Below are 17,939 nucleotides of genomic sequence, written 5' to 3'. Positions count from 1 at the left end.
TTCTAGGTTTCTCTACGGCTTTCAAAAATGGCTCATTCTCTCCCTCTCGCCGTGTTTCTACCTTTCACCCCCACTCTCCTCCCTCTCATTCTGTTACCCCTTGTGGCAAGGGGTGACAGGATGAGAGGGAGGAGAGAGTGACAGCTAAACCTGTCGAGGAGGCCCAGCCGTCTCTTTATACAGTTAGACCCCAAAAACACACATTTTTAAAAAAACAACTTGAATGAAGATTTGTCCCTAAAGTTCATCATTATGCACTCTGCCCACTCTAGGCTCTGCCTTCAGGACCTGCCCACATGGGAACCTCTTTAATAGCCCACTGGGCCCTTTGCCTTAAATCTGTATCTGCCCTTGCCTATACTAACTTAATATTTCTTTCGTCTACGGCCTCTTTTCCTCCCTTAGTAGAGACAGGAACAAAATCTGTGGCGAGGCAGAATAGAAAAGCGGGAGGGTGAAAAAGCGAGAGAGCGCGAGGGGGAGAGAAAGAAAGAGAAGGGAACAACCAAAGTACAAGAGAAAGAACGAAATAACAAAAAGAAACACATAGGGGCCAATCAGAATGAAGGAAAAGGGAAGGTCAGAAAGAGAGGACCCCAATCTGCGAGAAAAGCTGTGAAACAAGAAGAGAGAGGGAGTAAAACAGATAAAGGGAGAGCGATAAGATTAAAAAAGGGAAAAGGAATGACAGCAAGATGGAGAAAGAGGGAGGGAGATGGGCAGACCACAGAACAAATTCCAGGCACAGCTACACAGCAGATGCCAGGGTAATGGCCCATCATTGTCATGGTAATACAGCACTACATGCCAGGAATAAGAAGTAGAAAGAGTCGCTCTCCTACCAGCTCACAGCCATATCATGCCCCTTCAGGGTGTTGCTCAGATGGTAGCCTCCATGTATGAGCAGGTGAGTGTTTTTCCCGTGGATATGAGCAAGGCGGGGGTTCACTCTGGTGTCAGGAGGGAAGTCCGAATCCTGCAAAAGAGAGAAAGCAAGTTTGCCGTCACGCTGCATTATGACTGCGCACATCCCGGCAGCAAACTCTACATGGTAAAGGTTATGCTTACACGCTCAGAATGTGCTCTCAAACTGCACCAGTAACAGACAGGGGTGGACTGGGAAGCAAAAGAGACCTTGGAAATAATTTTCAAAGTGGCCCCATGCTACACATTTTTAGCAAGCCCAACCTTTTTCCTATGGGAAAATTTGAAAATACCACACAAAAGAGGCCCACCGGTAAATCTCCAGAGTTCCCCATGGGGCAGTCCACCCCTGGTAACAGACTGACGGTCCGGAGCTTTGAAAGGTGTCCGGGGGAAAAAGAAACTGTTATGTTGGTTCCTGCACAATATACGAGATCAGCGTGTCGTGTGTTTCTCTCAGCTTGTGCGCATTTTCAGGATGGCGCTACTGAAATTGCAGGTGATTGGCTTTAAAGTTGACCTGTGTGCGTGCCGTGCCCTTCATGTACTACATTAAAAATACAAGGGCAGCAGTACAAAACATTGTCAGAAAGAGCAGTTCCTTTCCTGTAATGCTGAGTTCCTTTAATAGTTTGGTACTGAGAAAGATTGCAAACGTGACATGACGTGGCTTCGAAGAAGCTTCATTCTAGGGGTGGCCTATTTAACATAGCGCACATCTGCCTTAATGTTGGGGTCGTGAAGCGGCCCCATTCTTCCATCAGTGCAGAAATGTGGAGTTCCATGGGTGGCAGCTCTCCACAGGTCCTGGCCAACGAATGCCCGCAGGCTGGAATGCCTTGCCCCCTGAGCTCAGAAGCTGCACTTCCTTCTACTGCTCTTTAAGACAAAACTTAAAACGCATCTATTTAGATAAGTCAGACTTGTGGGGTTCTCTGTTGTTTTTTTTTCCTTCCATATGTTTTTAACCCCTTATAGGGACCCCATTCCCTGACGCCTGTATGCCTCCAGGCCACTTTGGTAGCGCCTTATGAATAAAGTATAAACTCCTTGAGCTCTTAAAGGGTTCAGATGAGGGCACAAGTGTCAATTCAGATGTCACGTGACGTAACTGGGCCTCCCAGGAGAATAAAAAGAAAATGAACATCTTGGCGATCATTCTTACAAGGAATGGACATAAGAAAAGCGTGGCTCAGGATCCCACCAGCAGAGTTTCTCTCAGTAGGAAACAGATTCATGGAAATGAAGCCAACAAAAACAGGATGTATGAACAGTTCACAAGGCAAAGACTGAAGATCAGCGAAGCCCCCTGTGAAATGCAAGCGATGCAAACAGTTCATCTGCAACACAGGGGCAGTGGTCTGTGGCCTTCCAGACCTTGACCAACTGGTAACACTGTAAATTTATAAAACATAGAAAACGGGAAGTGACAGGTTCGGGGTGTGCTCAACTTCTCCAAAATGTGGGTAGTCCAATGTAGCAGCCACTGCACAGGAGGTTCCCCCGGGTTCTTCCAACAGTTAGTGGCACGAAGAGGAGTTTGTGCAGCTGTGGTGCTCAGAGGACTCCATCGTTAAATGGTCAGATCCTCAATAGTAAAATGAGAGTTCAAATGTCCTTGAATAGGCAAGAAGTCCAATAAAGTGGAAAGTGATTTATTGCGGTCACAGCGACACGCGTTTCGACCCATGAGGTTGTCCTCAAGGCTGTTATAAGTGATCATGTGTGTACAATTGGAAAAATAATGAAAATTACAGCTCCATGCAGAAAGAAGGAAGGAATGGTGGTTAGTGGAGGGATTATTGGAGCAGAAGAGGGGCTGGTTCAGGAGTGAAAGTGGTTCTGCATTTTGAGCGTGTATGTTTGTGTGGCGTGTGCGTACCCCTGAGGTGGATCGTAAGTAAGTAATATACTTTGTTTCATTTTTCAATCTTTAACAATAAATAACATTTCATACAAAATCATCATGTTAAAAGCATCAACAACATGTTGTTCGTAAAATACACATCTACACATGACAGAACAAGATTCACAGCCTCTGAAACATGCCTGATGTTATTAGCCTTCAAGTGTTTTTTCAACCATAAACCTCTCAAATCCTGACATTTTGGACAAAAGAATAAAAAATGGATTAAATCCTTCTCAGAGCCACTACCACATGTAAAAAACTTAGAATTAAAAAGCAATTTCATTTGCTCCCTCAAAGGTAAAACATTCAGGGGAATAATAGCAATGAATTGTCCCTGGGTCAGTGAACGGACAGCACTAAGAGCAACATTTTCAGACTAAGTCCTACAAGCCTACCTTAAGAACCTCAGCAAGCTTAGTTTGTCCATGCTATTTGTAGCCAGCACAACATTTATCTTTCTAGCGTTAATAAGTAATTGGCGATTGGTGATTATACCCCGCTTCAGCTCACCAAGAGCGATCCCCCACTTCTTACACACACTAACACATACTCCTCTGCCTTTTCCATTTCTTCTTTCACATTTAGGATGTTAGGGTTCAAAGATACAGACGAGTAAAACTCTAAGAACCTAAATTTGGCCTGTACCCCAAAAGGGCGTACCCCAAATTCTAATACAAGGGGAATTTCTGCAGTACTAGGGGTCACCCCAATCAGTTTCCTTAAACAGATGCTGAGTACTCAGTACAAAGAGGTACAGCTTGCCTTTCCCCACTGCTCACTTCCATATAATATGGCAGAATAAATCTTAGCCTCAAGGGCTTGAATGCATTTATCAAACCGAAAGCCAACACATTTTTGGTAAAATCATCTAAGACCTCATAAAGTAGTCCTTAGGTGGTTCTACACAATTGATAAATGCGCCCACCACTGACAATGTCTTTCAAACATGATGCCCAGATAGGAATATGAGTCCACCACACTTAGCTTAATCCCGTCTATGCACCAGTTATATTTATTTTCAGGTTTTAAACCAAAAACAACGATCTTAGTTTTATTTAAATTCAATTTTAGACCATTGTTTTTGAAATACTTAGTAGCATAGGCAAGGCTACTAACCAGCCACTTAGGAGTCAGATCTAGGACTGCATCATCTGCATATAGTAGTGAAGTATAAGGCACACCATTCAAACTAGGGGGAAAAGAATCAAACCCAGTTGTGGGTGGTATGAGATCAGATAAAAAGAAAATAAATAAAAGAGGGGCAAGTGACAACCCTGTTGCAGTCCTTTATTCGTAGGAAACTCGCGAACAAAGCCTGCGCTGGCATGGCTTCTAACAGAAGCCCTGGTGTCCGAATATAGACGCACAATCAATTGAAGTAACAAAGGCGGGACACCCAGTCTCTTAAGTTTTGCCCACAATAAAGGTTGTTCAATAGAATCAAAGGCCTTTGCTAGATCCAGGAAGGCAGCATGGACAATTCCTCTTCTTATCTTTACATATCTATCTACAATTATCAAAAGTACAAATGCATGGTCTGTTGTTGAGAATCCCTTCCTGAACCCAGCCTGGTAAATGTGGAGTATCTTATTTTTCCCGCCCGTTCCTCCAGCTTACTCAAAATGCAGCTCGATTTTTGAGCTGCAGTACAGTAATTAAATAGAGCGATAGCAGTGAGGATCCTGTTTCAGCCCTTTTTAAAATATTGGTTTTATTAAGCTCAGAGACCAAAAAGAAGGTATCGTCCCAGATGCTGCATTTGCATTAAATAGTTTTAATAAGACTAGTGGACTGTGGCAGCAAAGAGGGCCCAAATTCCTGCCCTCCCCCTTGTGCCAGTTTGCGTCTTTGCTTATCTCCAGCCATGCCTCTGTACCAACATTCTCGCCAATGTTTTACTTGTGATTTCAGACCAGAAGCTCTTCAATGATACCAGCAATCTAATACAAAACATCAAAAGAACCAAAAAGGCAGAAACCACCAGAGAAACCACCCACCTGAGAAACCAAAACCCTCCAGAGTCTTTGGAATGCTATTGCAAAGGGAGGTGCCAGCACCACGAAAGAGACAGGAAGCTACTGAAGAAAGCCGCAAGACTGCTTGGCAATCAGTGAAATGGTGGGGCCAGTAGGAAGCACCGAGAGAACCAAAAGTTGAGAACTGAGCCCCTAGACCACCAGGGACTAAAATAGGAGCAAGGCCTCTTTTCCCCATCCACATTGCACCTCAGTCCAAGAAACCAGAGACACAAACAGCTGTATTCACCCTGGTACAAATCCATGGAAATTTCGGTGAACCCTCTTAGAGATAGTGGGTGTGAAGCTTTTCAATGAAGGAAGGAATGATTGTTTTGTGGAGGAGATTGTTGGGGCAGATGAGGTACTGGTTCCGGAGTTAAAGTGGTTCTGCAGTTTGAGTGTGCACGTTTGTGTGGCGTGTGAGTAGAAGGAGGCAGAATAAGGGGTGAATGTGAAGTGACTAATAATGGGTGAAAGAAGGGTATTTGTGTAGTTTGGAAGGGAGGAGTGAAGCAGAGGGAGTGTAGTAGTGGGCATAGGAGTGTAGTAGTCGGCATAGGAGTGTAGAAGTGGGTCAAAGAGTGCAGTAGGTGGCAGAAGAGTGTAGTAGTGGGAGGAGAAGTGAAGTAGTGGGAAGAGAAGTGTAGTAGTGGGAGGAGGAATGTAGGAGTGCAAGAAGGACTGTGTAGAGGAGAAGCCAAATGCCTCTAGCGGATGTCCTGCCCCCATTTTGCCTATATGTTGGAAATCGGAAATTACACATGCACGACGCCGATAATGGTACCTATACCACGAAGGATCCTTGAACGAAGGTATCCATTAAGAAAGCCCTACATAACGTATCCACAAAGAAATGACAGCCTCTTAAAGAAGGTCCTTGAAGAAGTCTGAAGTGATAAAGGCAAGAGACTGGTGACGTCACATGAAGCTGAAATGACGCACACAGAAGAGATGCCAATGAAGAGCGTATATAGACCTTATAGAATATGATGACAAAATGAAGAATTGAGCAACATTTCATGTGCGGAGTGACGATTGCACGTGCGAAGAACACTGAAGAAAATGCAAACCGTTTTATAATTGTACAGATGCTGAAACGCAAGTAGACTAAGTAATCATGAAGGCTGGCTATATGTAGTGAATAGACAGCAGGCAATGCCGCCAATATGTACATGTATATAGAATCTGGATGGTCCATGTCGTGTTTTAGCAAACTAGGACCCCATGAGCAGAAGGGCTGAATGTGTGGCGCAGAAAACAGCTGACGATGAGGGAAGATTTGAGAAAGGTTGTCTGGCCCAGTGTCAAGGGTTGGGGCAGCCAAGAAACACGTTATCTATTCGAGACGAAACAATGAATGTGAGAAGCTAGGCAAGCTCCTGTTGAGGTCTAATGGAAAAACACTAGAAGTGTCAGGTTTATTCATTTAATAGTGTCAAATATGAACGAAAGAGCTCAAAGACTGTCTCCTGTCACATGGTCGAGATGAAAATAGACTTTGGGCAAGCTTCACCCAGACTTGAAGATAAGACCATGCTCACACTCCCTTCTATTCTCAGGCACAGTGATACTTTGAAAGGCCGAGTTTGGAGACAGTTCAAATGGCAGACAGCAGGAGGGATGATGGATGGTGGGCTAATTAGGTGGGAAGGCATGGTCAAGTCCAACAACAAGCACCTGGGGTACCATCTTGCGTGCTGCTATCGAGTGGAATATTCCAGAAGTGTACAAGCATGCCAACCAATGGTAGAGGGCCAAATAGCAAAGAGCCCTATAGGTTGAAAGCCAATGAAACATTGTGTATTTCATGACGACGAAGATGACTTGCACTAGGGGTTGGCATAGCTATAACCTGACTTTAGAGACCCATTCACTATCCTATCCCCCATAGAAAGTATACCTCCATGTTCCCCTTAAGCCTACCACAGCCACAAATAGGGTTTCTTATTTTTCCACATAGTATGATGTCAATGGTGACACATTTTTACAATATAAATGTAATTTTTATGAAATGCTTTGAGAACTCTTGAGAGAGATTTAAGTGAACATCCATTGACGTCTGTTGTACTCCCTATTTTTAGACCATTTCAAATACAACAGCTATGTTTTGCCAACTTCCTGAGTCGGTTTTATTATTGGTGTAAGAGTAAAATCTGCATCCCCATCCATCCCACATAGTGCTACCACGCTTAAAGGGCTTACAGGTGCAACTGTTTTAGTTCAAGGAGAAGCGTTGTCATCACAAAAGGGGAGTGGTGAAGTGGGAGGAGTGGTTATATGAAAGGGTGGAGGCTTGGACTAGGGGGAGTGAAACATCTTAGGGACAGAAAATTGGTGGGAGGAGTAAGTTGGAAAGATTGGCAGTAAGAATAGACCAGAAGAGGCGAGTGGGCATGATCGTACTAGCCCAAATCTAACCAAGGAAGTGCAAGGCACGGTTCAAACTCCCATTAGAACACTAACCTTTGTTAGAATAGGGAAACTTAAGAAGGTCCTGAGGGAGTTTAGACAGCCTGCACATATGAAACCATCTTTAGGAGAAGACCAGATTATAGACAGTAGAGGGTTACCATTCAGTAGAACTAAGCAAGGGTTAGGGCATCTGGGTTAGGGAGTAGGGTCATAGGCAGACGAGGGAGGGATGGTCATACGACCAGCAAACAAACAAAACACCCTTGAACTGATTTGGAGTGCTTTCTATGCTATCTCCGACACGTTAAATACAGCCTCACTATTACTTTTCCAGCTTTTCAGTCATATGCTTTGTATCAAAAATATATAGTTAGTGCACCATCAACCTGTGTGTGGTACTTGGCACAATCTTCCTGAACCACCCTGCACATGTACCAGATATGTCCCCAATCCCTTCAAAAGCTGAACCGTACCTTGGTTTGGCATGCCCTCCTTGTCCTCCCACAGGAGACTGTTGGGCTTCACTGTGTGCTTTCCAGACTTCCTTCCTGGGAGCCTGTTCCTGTACACATTTGGGCTCTTTGCTGGGCCCTACCCAGGGGCCTTAGAGTTGGATGTTTTGGCCTGTCCAATCTCGCACCCAGATTTGATTGCTGTTGTGGACACTTTGCTGAGGTAGCTGTGTCGCCTGCTGAGACACAGCCCACCTCAGACTGTGAGAGTTGCTCCATCTACAAAGCCCAAGAATCAGTGAGGAGCGAGGAAGAAGATCGGTGTCACTGCTGCCTGTCCTGTGAACTGGAGCCCTCCTACCCTAATAACTGTAAGGGGAAGAAAGGCTGCCATGGTTGCCCAATGCCGGCCACTGTGTCAAAATAGCAGAGGCCAAAGAAAGGTTATCCCAAGCTCTTGTGTCCAAGTAACTTCCTTCTTCGCTCTGCACGAAGGACCTGTAACAGAGCTGCACTGTTGCCTGCCCAACATCCCCCAAGTTAACCCCTGGACAAACTTCAGACCTCCCCACCCCCTCAACCTGTGCCCACTTGCCCATTTCAGTACCATAGCCCTTGACGCGACCAGTATTCAAACCCTCCTACCCCCCGAGTTCTGTTTGGATACCCCCATATATCTATAAAAGTTGGAAATAAGCCCCAAGCGCTGGGCCTTACTGTTCAAGTTGTAGGTGAATAATACAAGGTTTTTGGGGGTGGATTCACTCATTTCGGATGTTTATGAAGTTAATCAGGTCTTCGGTATAGCTATCCTGGAGAACATCTATTTTGAAGTTGTGTTTCCCCGGGTGAAATATTTAAAGCAGTGTATAGTTAACAGTGACACCTAGTGACCATTTTGAAAAAATACACTGTGCTGTTCTAAGCATTACCTTGTGTGTGATGTTGAAGTGTACAGTATTTCATTTGAACATTTGCAGTTCACATTGTATACAGAATAGCCCTTACATAAATTGAACAGTTTGCGTAATATTCAACCTGATTTAAAGTGTTCCCTATTCAACTGTGTAAATACCACTTTCTCATCATCTTGCCCATGTGGGAGTAATCTGCTACTGTTCTGCCTTGCTGTTTATCATGTACATGTAACTTGCATGTTATTCCGCCTTATTGTGTATCAGTTATACTGCAAAATATTATGCCTTGTTCTGTATTATTTGCATGTATCCTTTTCATTCTGCATATCATTTTGTGATCTGCCAATTCAGTGAACTAAAACTAAGTTCTGACCAGCATTTCTGGTGTCAGTAATCATTGCCTTAGAATTGCATTTCTTATTGTGTGTGCATTAAGTCTCCCATTGCCTCGCTTCACTGTGAATGTGTTTCATTGACTACAGTTATTTTACATTGGTTCATCATTATCCATTTTGTAACTGGTTTTGTGCCAATGTCCCCAATCACCCATTCCACCTCTTCCCCCTCCTCCAGGCATCCACATTGGCAAAGTTGGCACAGTAGCTTTATCACTCACACTTCTGATTCAAACTGTTTCATTCATCAGTCATTTTGTGGAGGTACTTGCTATTGAGAACACTGATTGGTCCAGGCCGCCAGCCCAGGGAGGGCCCTTTGAGTTATCTGCACTCCTTACATAAACTTCTGTTACAGTAAGTTCCTCATTGGGGGTCTAGCTGTTTTGGTTCTTCCTGGATTACCATTACAGCATGTAGTAATTCTAGGAACCTTACCCACTATAAGACATGTGTTGGATTGGTGGTAACACGTGCAGATTTAAATACCACTTGGAGTACTTTTTTTAAAATCAATTTACACCCTCATTTAAAGGATGGAAATACACTGTGTACTGTAGTGGATCATCGTTCTACTTTTCATTATGTACAAAAGGGTCAATTGTGACCCTTTTGTGGACTGCTTTGGAAAGGCAGTAAGAAAGTGTGCATCAGTGGGATGCACTTACGCCCACTGCTTTTTTTCCCCCCAAGAAGACATTTTTCGTGCATTTTTACTGCATTGAAGGTAACCACCTGCACTTCCCTTAAATAAAGGACAGGAAACTTGAGAGGAGTTTCTAAAAAATGCTTACTTTCACCTGAATGGTTGCGCTACGGTGGACGTAAAACTTGTATGCAAGAATAAGATGTATTTCATATCCTAACCAGGTGTGTATTTTTAGTGCACGTGGCTTTTAGATGCAATACACAATGTGAGAATGCTGCAACACCAATAGTATGTTAGATAGTAAAGACACAGTTTGTAAACAGAGCCTTTTCTTTTTCAGTGCGACTTAACCCACATTGAGGGTGTTGGTCTCATCATTGACACGGACCCCACAATCTAACGAAAAGTCAATGCAGTGAATTCATGAGATTAAAAGATTGATTCTTAGTTACAAAACACTTTAACAAGCCTACCCATCAAAACCAGATCTCAAAGCTATCACACACTCAACCTATGAAGGCATAGCAAGATCAGAGAACAGGAAAGCACGGATTCTTCATAGCTAAGCATTTAGACCAATTAGAGAAGACCACGCAACTGTGCGGCCCAAGAAAAACAACAGCAAGTACTGGGGCAATAACCAACCTACCCGAGGACCTTACGCCTAGCACGCACAAGCCTTGTTTGGCGAGATACAGATGCATTTGCACAGCAGCCTGTGGCTGGAATACCTGTGGACTAGAAGAGAGGATGAATGGCTGCTATTTCTCCTGCTATTTGTATTGTAGTGTATTTATTTGTTATTTATATAGCACCCGTTCCCCATTTGTATGGCCTCAATGCGCTAATTATAAAAATGCAAATACTGTGTCTTCAGGTCACCCTGTACTGGAAGTTTGGCACAAATGAATAACACATACTATGAATCTAGGTAGACCTCAAATCAGCAACTAGGCCCTGCAGAGGGTAGGGGGTAGAATATTATTGGCGTCTGCCTTGCAGATCACCTGGGACCCAGCACTGGCTATGCCAGTGTTAGGAAAGATTTCATATTGTAGGTAATTTTCCTTCCATTTGGCAACCCCAAAACTTTTTGCTGTTGTTTTACACCCTGATCTAGACTTTGCCAGAGAAGCGCACTCCTCTGGGCTTTAGCTCCATTCTTACGGGGAAACTGACATGCCCTTAAGACAGTCAGTACTGGGAAACGTTGTTTTCCGTAGTTCTTTTCTCATGTTGCAGCTTTCGCGCAACATGGCACAAGAGGGCACTGTAAGCTAAGTTACTGCACTCTTGGGCCTCTAGTCATTCTACAGGCCCTAGTAACTCTCGATGGATTTATAACGAACTGTGCAAGTATGTCACGGACGGGACTGGTGGCAGCGATCGTTTCTTTGTGTTTTGAACTCCCTTTTGCCCTGTTAACCGTGCTTCTCGCGTTTGGCCAAAATGGGTGGCCTGGCTTCCAAAATGGCCAGACCAAGAGGTTCTTTGTCCTGTCCGCGGACCGTCTTGCCCCTTCACCTTCCCCAGGTCGAGCCGACGCGGGGCCATCCTTATTTGGGCATGTACTTTCCCGGGAAACACAGATGCTTTCACTGGCTTCTACAGGCCTGTTGTGAGCCTCCAGGATGTGGGCTGGGATGTCTGCTCCCAATACACATCCTGGGTGCCAGAGAGTCTAGTGTGTCTTGAATGCCTGGGACCACTGTGGTCCGTGATAGGTCCACGTATGGTGTGAGTGTTTTGTGAGCAGATCTCTCATTGGGCCCTCTCCATTTTGGCGCGAAGGGAACCCTGGATAAGAGGAGGCTGGAAACACCACTACTATGTCGATCTCATGAGTCCTCACAAACAAAAGATAAAGGAGCCAAGTATCCGGCAACCACGAAGCTGAGTCGAGGAATCGCTGGTGGCCCGCTGAAGGTTGGCACCCTGCACTGCTGTCGCCCTGTGAGACCCCTCTGCCTCTGATCGAACGAGAAGGCCTGTACTGGCGTTTCGACCCTTTAGAATAGTGTGAACAACTATTCTCGGCATCTTCACCAACTCCTGTACGTAAGCCTTCGGAAGCGTCCCTGGGCCATCCAGCGGACTGACCAGCTGACACAGGAAGCTTGCTCTGTTACCGCCGTCTGGCTGCTGCTGAAGTCCGAGCCCTTGACACTGTCACACGCTTCGTACACTTGGCGTTCCCAGGTCTGAAGTGAGAAGTGTACATTGGGCCTGGAATACAAGCGGCTGCCGAGTTGCCCTGCCCAGGTAACCATCTGTGCATGTTCGCTGAGTTTGGGACACCCTCGACCCTGACTTCTGCTGCCGCGGAATCTACATTGCGCCGAGACATCCCTCTGATCGCATCTGAACCTGCCAGCGAAGAAACTAACTCGGAGAAGCCTGGGTCAGCCTGCATCAGGGACCGGTGAGTAATCAATACCCTGAACCGGTCTCCCTCCTGCAGAAGCCTGTGGCTTTCCCTTGCTGTTGAAAAGCAGCACCCCTTTCTCCATACTCGCGCCCTGCTTCTGCCCACAAGTGGAGGCTGCGCTTGAGTAGTGGAGGTCTGTTCGCCATCGTTTGTTCACCTCTCTGAACTGCCTGATTTCCCCGAAGAGACACTCCTTGGCCTGTAGGGCTCGGACTTCCTTCTAGTTAGGTGGCCTCTGATGTCGAACTGGGTCTAACGATTACTTGCACTGCCTGTTTTCCTCCCCATCTAGGTGGTCTACATATTTCGTGCTTCTAACTCTTTAGACCCCTTGGTCTTGTATATATATTGAATTGATTGTGATGTGTTGGTTAACTTGAGTTTTATCGTGATTCTTTACTATGGTGGATGTTACAAAGGCCTTATAATAAATGTGTCTATATTTTTAATATAACACCTGCCTGGAGTAATTCGTAAGCGTCCTTGCTTTGTGTGCTCATTGCGGGCTTTCAGTCACCCTCACCCCTCTTGAGACCTAGTCTTGACCGCTGCCATCGCTACCCTGATTGGTCTGGCTTGTCCAGAGGTTACCCTGTTCCAAGAAACTAGGCTGGCCTTCTGAACCTCTGCCCCTCCAGGACAGAGTTCAGAAATCCATCTTAACAGCCAGCATAGCTAGGGGCTCCTTCCAACCTTGGCACAGCAGTCCGTGTATATGTATATGACATTACAGAGTGGGTGACAGAAACTCTAAACCTCTAGCTAAGTTATACAGATGCTTAGAACTTTAGTGACATTTGGCGAATCTTCATGAAAGTTTCCAAAACAAATGTACAGCCATCTATAAATTCCTTTGCAGCATTTTGTGAAGTTCCACTTTTTGGGGGTGAAGGTTATGGACAAAGTTATTGGTCGGTTTCCAACACCCGTTCATTAAATTTTTCTCTCTCGTAAAGAGAAAACTGCAAGACTGATTCAAACCAAACTTTAATGAGAAGAGATCACCTGTTACCAAAAGAGTACTTTCACTTGGTTGGTGCAAATCCACCGAGCACTTTTTAAGAAGTGACTACAATCAAATTAGCAATATCTTGGCCCTCATTTGTGATTTGGAATTTGCAGACTAGGAACACGACTGCAAATGTTAGTACAAAGAGAAATGGCATTGGTCCGTCAAAAGATATCCATTCTGATTCGATGGAGACGGGGATCATTTTTAAAATGACTGCCATCATGGCCAAATGTTTTTGGAATGTGCTGGGAACCCATGCTACACACACTTTGAAAAGGGGGTATTACAACAATCTCTGGGGTCTCTCTCATCCTGACATGGGTTAGGGGTGGCATAATAGTGGCATTGTGGGCAAGGCCATGGCACAATATCTTCCCATGGCCCATGGAACTGACCTGTTGGTGTGCCGGGTAAGCCAATCTGTTTGAGCAGATCCCCAGACTTGACCCAAAGACAGCTCGAAAGTCCACTCCAGCCAAGGGCCATGCGCTGACAAAGTGACTACTGAGCATGGCCACCGGTTATATGCAGCTGCCAGAGAGGGTGGTGTGGGCATGGCTACAGGTTCTGCTCTGGTCAAAGTGTTCACTATGCATGGCCAGAGGAGATGGACATTGGCCATAGTGGGCGGCTTGGGTGCCGTTATATGGCAAAAGGTCACGGCCTGTGCAATGTTGTCATTGGGCATGGCATGAGCACATTGGGGCTCCAACAGAACAATTGGTGGCGAAGGGGTTCCTGGGCTAAATGGTCAATCATCATGGCCACAGGCCATGTCCAGTGGATGTAACAGATGGCATCTGTGGCAGTGCATGACTTCAGCCGCTTTCTAGCTGCTTCCGGAACCATATCTGGTGAATTTCTGGGACTTTCCTTTTCTAAGGGTGCAACCATAATGTCTCTTTGATTAAATTGTTTTCGATCAATTTCAAAGGCATTTTCTATGATAAACTGACACATAATTTCCCTTTAATTATACATTTATCACTGAGAAAACAAATTGTGAACTACAAATGGTCAATCTCTCGAATCGGAATCTAACCAGGGCAGAGCAGGAGGTCTTATCTAAGGGGTTACCCGTCTGCCCGACTTCAAGATTTAATTACCAGCAGGCACATATACACCTGCATTGCATCATCCAAATAAAAAGGCTGGCAAAATACTATGAAAATGTGGACACTTCCAACAACAAGGAACAGAAACCTATTATAAGGTTCTCTTGTTTAACTATTAGGGAGATACCAGCACTATGTGCATTGGAGCCCTTTTAAATTCATCCGACTACATTGCAGAAGCCAACAGACAGCTAAAACAAAGCAAGTGCTACAAAAGGCTAGTCAAAAACCCTTATAGAGAATACAAAAATGAATTTGATAAGAAATTACAAAGATGGTTTGACATCGGATTAACAAAAGATTTCTTTCACACCCATCATCTCCTTTGTCAGAAAAAGTCCATTTTTTTAAAAACCCAGCAAGATCCATTGTTGCCTCAAATGATTCACGCTTAGAAAACACCTCCAAATTTATAGATATGCTTTTGTTTCCATTTGCAGAGACCCTACAGTCCTATGTCAGTCAAGGATACAAAAGATGTTCTTAATAAAACAGATGGAATCCCATGGAATTAAAATTACTGGATGATCACCTTAGATGTGGTTCCCTATTCACTAGTATCAAGCATGATCAGGCAATAATGGCAGTGAAGTGCTTCTTATCGACAAGATCCCTCCATTTGCTCACCTTTTGTTTAAACCACAACTCTTTACTGTTTAATGGCCAGTTTTATAATTATGTGTGTGGTACACCAATGGGTGCATATTTCACCCCCACATACACAAATCTATTCATGGGTGAATGGGCAGAGGGCATTTTCAGATCAGAAAATCTACAACTATATCCCGACAAAGAAATTGTATGGAGCAGATATATAGACATTCAGTTTATCCTTTCGAATGGCACAATAAAAGAATGGTGTGAACTTTATGCACTGCTATAACAACACACGATTTACAGAACAGCATAGTGCACAGGAAATCGGCTATTTGGACATTAATGTGAACATGGTAAAGCAAAATATTACCACTGAGTTATGCCATAAAGAAATAAGCACAAACTCAGTATTACATGCTGACAGGTGCGAGAAACCTAAGGGCATTCTCACTCCTAAAGCCCTTGGATCCTCTGTGCAGGTGGCCAGGAAAGGTCATTGCTATTGGATATCAATCTGAGGGGGTGCAGTGAAGTGAGGGAGGATCCACTGGGTGGATGGCCCTTGGGGACTGGGAGGCCCTTGGGTGAGACATGTTATCCCCCTTTCCCTATTGACAACCAACCCAATCCTTTCCCAAACCCACTTAGGCTGTTATAAGCCAGTTCCCCTAATTTCTCCACAATTTACATTTGACAGTACTGGGACGAAGAAGAGGCATCTAAGAGGAATGAAGACTATGCTCTCATTTAAATTGATGTATGCCACTTCCCGTGCATTTTTACTAGGGTAGGACTTGCTAGATAGCTCGATTTTAAAAAAATGATCAGCTTTTAAAATCTGTTTTAGGAGCTTAGCCACCCGATTGTATTAATTGTATATGCTTGATTTGACTCATATCCTTGTTCCTATTGTGTGTGCACTTGCAGGACTTCATTTCCTGGGAGCTCCGTAGTTCCCTCTCCCCTTATAGATGTCATCAGGAGCATCAGCACCTGCGCGTCTAAGCCGGTCTGTGCCGGTTTGTGTGCATTGAGCGTGCTGTGCTGAAGCACTCTCCATTAGCAATGACTCACAGACCTCCACTGTAAGTACAGATTATACCCAATAGATAAATCAATATTGTTATTAGATTGCAAAACTAGGCTAGAAGCCCCGACTAGAGACGGTACACACGAGGTCTCCGGACAGATACAAACTGGCACTCACTTCACTGCAAGTAGCCAGAAGGACACAAATACTCCAATTTAGAAAGCATCATAAACATTAAAATAAATGGAATACTGGGGCCGTGGCCAGTCAGATTTCCACAACTCCAATGTTCTTAAGACAATATTGCTTAACAAACGATTGTTGGCATGCCACGCAACAGAAGTGTCCGACCATTTTGATGCTACAAAATGGGACATAGCCATTCTGATGGAAACCTGGATACAGGAAACCAATCTGCACACTGTTAAACTAGCTGCACCCACTGGATACAAGGCTCTGCATATTGATCAAGTGTGACAAAGGGGGTGGCCATAATTTGGAGGGAATACCTCAACATATTTCTGTCTAGTTCCCCGATATTTGACGCCTGTGAAGCTATGCTGGTCAAACTTACTATGAATCCTATGTCAACACTTAGCATCCTTATTCTTTATCACCCTCCCATTGTCACTCTTCGAAGAACAGCTGATTGTGTTTATAGTGTCCCACACTAAAAATCTAGCACCATTGTTAGTCCTTGGGGATTTATATTTATGGGCCTCTAAATCCTCAGATTATGAGGCCTCCACCCTGTTAAAACTGCTTAAGAGCATTGGTTTAACTCAACACGTGACTGTATCTACACACCAAGAGGGCAATATTCTGACTGGATATTAACCAGAAACCAAGCTATTTCCACTCTAGATAATCAAACGTGTTGCTGGTCAGACCACTATACTATACGGTTTGACATTAAAACCCCTACGTTTTCAAGGACAAATGCACGTACAATCCCCAAACCCACCCTCTGGTGAAGCACCTGTAAGATCCCCCAGGAGGGATTTGACTTGATTGTCCACCCACAGCTTTCCTCGCTGGATGAGTTAGGGCCTCTTGAACAATATGTGGTACAATTCCATATCACTTTGAATGAGGCCTTTGAGAAATTGGCACCAAATTGGCTTATTCTTAAGTCTAAACCCATCATAAATAAATGATTCTCCGAGGAATTTATAGCAGCCAGAAAGCTCAGGCGTATGGCGGAGAGAAGCAGGAGGAGAAATCCAACAGACTCTTGATTCTTAACATACAAGGAGGCAGCTAAGAGCTGCCATAGACTTATTCTCAAAGCTAAAAAAGATAAGCTAGAGGAATGGATTATGGGAGCTAAATCCAGCTCCATAGAGTTGTTCATTTCTTTGAACGAACTGAAGGGCATGGTCTCGGACTCACCAGTGAATATTGATGCTGCCTGGTGTCAGGTAATTCATGATGGATTCATCAAGAAAACCAGCCAACATCTGGCTCGTATATCAGCTCACAGCCATAACACACCAAACCTAAGTTGTAGGCATGAACCTTCTAACATTGAAGCAGACGTCACTGTCAATACATTCTCCTTTCACAATGTAACAATTGGTGTCCCAGATATTGTTGATCAAATTAAACCCAAGTCGTGTTAGGGAGACATTTTCCCTGCCTCATATTTTAAAGACTTCCCCTCTATTGGCCCATCAGTGGTAACATTTATCAATCTATCCTTCAATGAAGGACTTGTTCCCAACTGCATCAGAGGGGCCCTGATCTCCCACTTGTTAAAGAAGGAGAACCTTGATCTAAATGACCCAGCTAACTATAGACCCATAACTAATGTACCATACTTGCTGAAGGTCATAGAGAAGGTTGTGTGTACTCAGTACGACACCTTTGTAGAACAGTGGGGAATCTTGGCTAAAGGCCAATCGGGTTTCAGGAAAAAACACGGCACTGAAACAGCATTGCTGGATGTTAACCTGTATAACGGATATCATAGACAAGGGCAGGCTGGCCATGCTGTTGCTGCTTGACCTGTCCACCGCCTTTGACTTGGTGAATCATAATATTATGGCAGATAGGCTAACCAAGGTGGGACATTGCTCTGG

General features: G+C 44.4%; 1 protein-coding gene across 1 annotated transcript in view; it reads right to left on the bottom strand.

Moving 5' to 3' along the window:
- SPAG16 (sperm associated antigen 16) overlaps window positions 1–17,939 on the bottom strand; it is a 2,683,085-nt gene that overhangs the window by 2,146,627 nt on the left and 518,519 nt on the right. Inside the window, exon 10 of the mRNA XM_069615929.1 lies at window positions 843–976. Coding sequence (XP_069472030.1) covers window positions 843–976 — 134 coding nt within the window. The remainder of the gene's footprint in view (window positions 1–842; window positions 977–17,939) is intronic.

This window comes from Ambystoma mexicanum, chromosome 9 (assembly GCF_040938575.1).
Source record: "Ambystoma mexicanum isolate Mex_15411 chromosome 9, UKY_AmexF1_1, whole genome shotgun sequence".
Lineage (NCBI taxonomy): Eukaryota > Metazoa > Chordata > Amphibia > Caudata > Ambystomatidae > Ambystoma > Ambystoma mexicanum.
Note: the sequence above shows the minus strand (reverse complement) of the source record. Positions and strands in the feature narration are given on the sequence as shown.